We start from the raw sequence: 6572 nt of genomic DNA on the forward strand, positions 1-6572 counted from the left end.
TCAAAATACCAGAAAACATTCATTTATAATACAAATATATATTGTGTTCCTGAGTGACTTGTTCATATATTCAGGTTGTAAAAGAAGGCAACTTTCTTCTATATGACTTATACAGAATCAGATGTTATAGCCAGAAGTAACTGTGAAGAGCATCTAGTAGTTCGAATGATTGGGATCTCAAGGGTAAATGAATTTCTTAAGTCCTAAAACTTAATTTTGGAAAGTCTGGAACTCATACCTTAGTCTTTTCATTATCAGTTCGGTGCTCATTTTCACCTATACTGAACACATCACAAAGTGTCCACACTTGATATTTGTTAGTATTCACAAGGAGGCACAACAATTCTGCAAAATAAAAAGTGGAATATGAAGGGAAATTTTGATTATAAAACTTAAGACTAACCAAACAACCCAATTATGGAAGAAAAATGAAGTCATGGACCAAACTTCATACCTGAAAAAAACCCAATTCTCATTCATTTAATACTTCTACTTCTAAAAGAGCTTAGGCCAGGGTCCAAACTCAACTTTGCTGAGACCCAGAAACTTGAAGGACTAAAAAATGGAGTGGAGGCAAAAATTAAAGTGAGAATTGGTCTTATTGGACAGCACAGTCTATCCTGAGATGGCGCAATGAACCTATATTTATTTGCTGATTGAGAAATGGTCCAGCCATGGACCATTACATATTGGTCACCAGATGAATGCAAACATACCCACTTTAGCAGTTCTTTGGCTCATGCCACACCCTTTTCTACAGCCTAAAGTAGAATAGAAACTGCTATTTACGGTTACTTGCTTATACAAAGATGTCACTCTAGCAATTGTTGCTTGGGGGCAAGACCTGGTGACTGTTACTGGCAGAGAGAATGCAAAAGTGATTTAGCTCATACTGCATGCTCCCTACTCTTCTTAAAAAAATGGAAAAGTTCATCAAATAATATTTGTTATTATAATTCTAAGTGTACAAAGTTCAAATGTAACAACTGTAAAGTTGTCAAGGATATAGATTTTTTAAATGTGTGAAATGGGAGTAACGAAGCTATTTAGATAAAAGCCATTATCAGACATTACTACATATTCCAACCTATAATCTCATGAATCAAAGCTTTTAACTGTCTGGATTCAACTGTGACTGTATTCTTTCCAATATGCATTCTTTCTTCTTCCAGGGGTTGTTCAGTAACATCAGGTGTGTTGAGTGTGCATCCCAGTTAACATGCCAACAGGAAAACCAAAACTGTAAAATATATTTTTATTTACATGCTCCAGAAGTTAATTTGTAATAGAAGGAACCACTAGGTTTGGAAAGGAGTCCTTTACTTGAGTGAGGACACTGTATGTTTTCTATACTTCTTAAGCAAATGGAAAATTTCCTCCAATGTACAGCATATTAATTCATTTAATAATCCCTTCAGAGTTTCCTTCCAAATATGAGACCATCACCATCAACTAGATAAATGGTACCAGCTCAGATAACAGACTGAAAGATGACATAAATTCCAGCCCATGAAGTAGAAGTCACTATGAGCCAAATTCTCACAGATTACGATAGAATTTCAGTACCCAAAGATGTCATGCTACAGAAGAATTATTCTCAGCATGCTTTATCTGGGTACCTATCTAGCTGTTTCCTCTGTGAAAGAAAAAGAAAATTATTATAGCAGGAATTCCTACTGTTCATCGAGAGCTATTAGGTTGATCCATGGGAATTGCTATTTTTATAGGCTGAAAACTTTCAAAATCAGCAATTTAGTATGATTCAACCTAATGCTTTTGACTTTTTCTAAACCAGATCAAGTGAGCATGGCAGTTACTTTTTTTTTTTTTTTTTTTTTGCGATATGTGGGCCTCTCACTGTTGTGGCCTCTCCCGTTGCGGAGCACAGGCTCTGGATGCGCAGGCCCAACGGCCATGGCTCACGGGCCCAGCCGCTCCACGGCATGTGGGATCTTCCCAGACCGGGGCACGAACCCGTGTCCCCTGCATCGGCAGGTGGACTCTCAACCACTGCACCACCAGGGAAGCCCGGCAGTTACTTTTATGATGAGCAAAGGTGTAAGGGGCTGGGGAAACAAACAGTAAAGCTCCTGTAGCTTATAGAAAATTAAATGTCTATGCAGAATGAGTGGGGTTCACAGTGAGAACCCCCAAACACTATTGAGTTTTGACTATGAAACTGGCATTATGAATCTAACAGCTAAGTTTTCAGAATCCATTGATACCATTCTATGGTATGAGTAGGAGAGTTTGATAGGGTCATTGGAATAGCATAGAATATTTTTCCTTTTCCAAAAGGCTACAACATAAAAGCAAAGTCCAGTATTAATGTGTCTTAAGTAGAAACAAGAATTAAGAACCGAGTTCTAAGGGTACTTGTTATTAATCACTGTTAAAGATGAGTTATGAAAAGAGTAAGATTATATATTCAAATTATTCACAAATGGACAAAAGAAAACCATGGAAATTTGTCAATTGTTTATTGTCTCCACACCATAGCACCACAGTTTTACTATGGCACAAGATTTCCTACTGAATCTTACAGATTAAAAAAAAAATTTAGAACATAAGGAATTTTTGTTAGATAAAGCATTTCAATTGTATTGGAAAATTCTGCCAAGACATACTAAAATCTATGCAAAATGTATGCATTACCAGTTAGTGTTACTTAAGGGTAAATTGTTGAAGTATAATGTGAAACCCTATTACTAATGTCCAGATGTTCTATACATTAACTAATTTCTGGACTTGATAGTGCCTGGTGTCTGGATGATATAATCTTCTCATGCAGGATTTTTTCAGGATATAGCAAATACAAAAGATACAAAGGAGAGAGAACATAGGCATTACAAATACTATTAGACACACTTCCCCATTCATTTTTGAATTTTTCATAGATCCTTCTAGGGTTCAAGTTCTTTTTATTATAATTCTTTTGTGAGGTTTCTCAAAAGATACATCAAAATAATTTTAATTATAATTTTAAAGTACAAATTTCAACGTATAACAAATGTGAAGATGCCAAAGGACAAACACAGATAAAAGAGTTGCAAATATGTATAGTTAACAGAGCCATTTTGATAAAAGCCATTATTAGACATTACTATATATTCCAACCTATAATCTCATAAATCAAAGCTTTTAATTGTCTGGATTCATAAGTGACTGTATTCTTTCCAATATGCATTCTTTCTTCTTCCAGGGGTTGTTCAATAACAGCAGGTATGTTCCTGCCATAAAGTTCACAATGTTCTAGAAACTGGACACATTCTTGAATAACACTGTCACGAAGCACAATCATGTGTTTTGACATGTTTTCTAGTAATGACAGGAAGCATCTTTTGGCATAATACCAGGTATCAGTTCCCAGTTTTTTATTATAAGGTTCCAAGCTTTTGATAACCCGAGAAATACCAAAGTCATAATTTCCTTTGGCACAATAGAGCGTCCCTATCACCAGATTCACAATGCAGAGATGGTAGATTTTCTTATCTGGGTCCTCATAGGAGAGCTGCTCTTCCTCCTTTTCAATCTTCCTCATCAACTCCTCGGCTTCTTCGTTTTGACTTGTCATAATATATGAAACACACAGGTTAGCCAGCACAATAGCACTGACATTCAGGATGTTGTCATAATGCTTCTTGACTATGGGCTCATAAAAACCTATGGCTTCTTTGTATTTGTTTTCCTGCATGAACAGAACATGAGCCACATTCAGCTTCCACACATCATGGTCATTACAGAATTCCACAGATTTGCGGAAGATCTTTTCCACCACTGGATAATTTTCAAGGTTCCAGTAGATTTTGGCCTGGGCCATCAGCACAGGAATATACTTCTCAAGGGTGTCATCATATTCATTCACTGCTTTTTTGACAGCTTCATCATCTCTGTTGTGTCTTGCTTCCTGCACTTGTTTGGTGAGTCTCCGGAGCTGTTCAGTCAGCATCCCTGCTAGCCCATCAAGCTTAATGAAAGCCTCTTCAGGAGCTGTCTGGCAAGTAATCATGGCATCCAAGAAGTCATAGAGATAGGGTGTGAGGAGCTTGTAAGTCAAATGGGCATTCTCTGCCAGGACATCTGCTGCCAGGTCAAAATACTCATATTTACAGTAGAGCAGCAACAGGTTGCCAAAGGTCTCTGGGGGAAAGGGATTCTGTTGGAGCAAAAACTGTAGCTTCTCAAACCCTTCTGTAGGCCTGGCATCCATGTTCATTAGCGCCTGGTTGTGCAGGGTCACAGGGTCTAACTCTTCCTCTGCCCTCGGAGGCATATCTGTGAGGGTTTCCTGGGCCACCTCATAGTTTCTCAGTTGGTATTCTATGGCGGCCTTGAGGTTGAAGGCTTCTACCAGAGCAGTCTGGTGAAGGACTAAGGTGTTGCCAACACTTCGAACATCAATGCCCTCAGTGGTCATGCCCACACCCAGCTCTGGGTGCTGGCGGATGCCATGCTCAATAATGTCGGCGATATGCTTCAGCGCGGATGCATACTGCCGGCTGCTGTAATAGGCCAAAGCCAGGTTGTAGGAAAGGTCAGGCCGGTAGCCCGAAGCCTGCAAGGCAGCAGAGAACTTGGAACACGCGGCTTCATAATGTCCCTCCTTGTAGAGCAAACAGCCCAGGTTGACCTGGCCATCGAGCTCGTTCTCGCCCCCGCTGTCTTCTCCTCCTTCCTCACTCAGTAGCTGCTCCACCAGGCTCCTGGCCCCGGGCAGATCGCCCTCGCTGTACTTGATCGCGGCTTGGAGACGGAGGACCCGATTGTGGTAGGCGGGGTTGTCCAGGAGGAGGAAGGCGACGCGGGTGGCCTCTGGGTAAAGGCAGGCCTTGTACAGGGCCTGGGCCTGGTACAGGCGGTACTGCTCCAGCTCCGGGTGCAGCTGGCCCAGCTGCTCATAGCACTCGGCGGCCAGCGCGAACTCCTGCAGGCGGTAGTAGCAGTAGCCCAGCAGCGACAGGCCGGCGCGGCTCCTCGGGCTCCGCTGGAGCTCTCCGCCCAGCAGCTGCACGGCCTCGGCGTAGCGGGCATCCCGAATGAGCCGGTACACGACCGCGGTGAACTCCCCGTCGGGGATGGGCGCACCGCCCAGCCCCGCCATAACCTTCTCCGCCGCTGTGCGTCCCAGTTACTACGGCAACATGCCAACCGGAAACGGAAGGCTGCTTGTCCGGATATTGCTTTGCAACGGAAAAACTCTGTAAGGAATATAAAGGAATCACTGAGGTGAATCATTAAACTACTGTATTGGCCCTCGAAGACTCTGGGCTGCGAAGGTCGTGAGTCCAGCAAGAGAGATGAAAAGCCTCGTGGCAGTTCAGAAACGGAAACTCTACTTCCCGGCATGCACAGGTCCGATGGCGCCGACGTCAGGACGTGGCCGCGCTGCATTCTGGGAGGCGTAGTCTCTGCGGGACAGACCCTCGGTTGCGGGGAGATGAGGTTTCACTTGCCTTTCTTTAGTGTTGAGGTTGATTGAGAGTTGCTGGCTGCCTGCTGTGTCACCTGTCTCTGGCGCGGGGAAGAAAGATTTGCGGTCTGAAATCCCTTTCTTTTTTAGCCTTATACACTTTGCAATACATACTAATGGCGTCGTTTCGCGGTTTGTTTTTGTATTTTTATGGGAAGGAAAAGGTGGAATATCTATTTGGCATTCTCCTGGAATTAGAGTAGCTTCTCTTTTTAAGCTGCCTTGAGGGCACACTTTCTTTTTTTTTTTTTTTTTTTTTTGTGGTACGCGGGCCTCTCACTGCTGTGGCCTCTCCCGTTGCGGAGCACAGGCTCCGGATGCGCAGGCTCAGCAGCCATGGCTCACGGGCCCAGCCGCTCCGCGGCATATGGGATCCTCCCAGACCGGGGCACGAACCCGTATCCCCTGCATCGGCAGGCGGATTCTTAACCACTGCGCCACCAGGGAGGCCCCGAGGGCACACTTTCTAAGACATAAATGCAGAGGGTAATAATAGTTCTTATCTTTGTCGTTTCCACAAATTAACGATGGGAAATGGTTTTGTAAATATTATCTGGTATTGGGAGACGTTTAATTTTAGATCCAGGTGTTCCCCCCCACCCCAAACAGTTATTACTGAACAGATGTTGGCGTTTAATCTTGGCCATATCTATTGGCCTGGCCCTCCAACTTTCACTACAAATAAGAAATCAGTCTTCCTTGATCTCCCTGTATCTCCATTGGTCATCCATGATCTGCCTTGGACTATCTAGTATCTAAGATAAACGGCGTACGAATAAAATCATGTCTTTGCTATATACTTAAAGGCTTCAATGCAAGTCCTTTTGCTGCCCATAACATCTTTTCTATGTATAAATTCCAGAGCCAACAGCAACCATATTGTATGGCCCTAAGACAATTTACACATTAAGATTATTTCTAATCTTAATGACCACCGTGTGATCTGTATATTACAGATATGGAATCTGTGCACTAGGAAGTTGTAAATAATTTGCTCAAGACCACACAGCTAGGTAGCAGCAGAGCCGTGATATCCAGCAGATAAGTTTCAGTAGGAAATAGTGACTGCTTGTAACCTATTCCATTTTTTCCCTATAGATGA

At 42.6% G+C, this 6572-nt stretch overlaps 1 protein-coding gene across 1 annotated transcript; it reads right to left on the reverse strand.

Moving 5' to 3' along the window:
* Positions 1-3103: 3103 nt before the first annotated feature.
* Positions 3104-5101, reverse strand: LOC307057188 (intraflagellar transport protein 70A; the record flags this gene model as incomplete). The annotated part of the gene is made up of 1 exon (XM_079710274.1): positions 3104-5101. The coding sequence occupies one exon, from the start codon at positions 5099-5101 to the stop codon at positions 3104-3106; it is 1998 nt and encodes a 665-aa protein (XP_079566400.1).
* Positions 5102-6572: the final 1471 nt, after the last annotated feature.

The sequence above is a fragment of the Hyperoodon ampullatus genome (assembly GCF_949752795.1).
Source record: "Hyperoodon ampullatus genome assembly, chromosome: 8".
In the NCBI taxonomy this organism is placed as follows: domain Eukaryota; kingdom Metazoa; phylum Chordata; class Mammalia; order Artiodactyla; family Ziphiidae; genus Hyperoodon; species Hyperoodon ampullatus.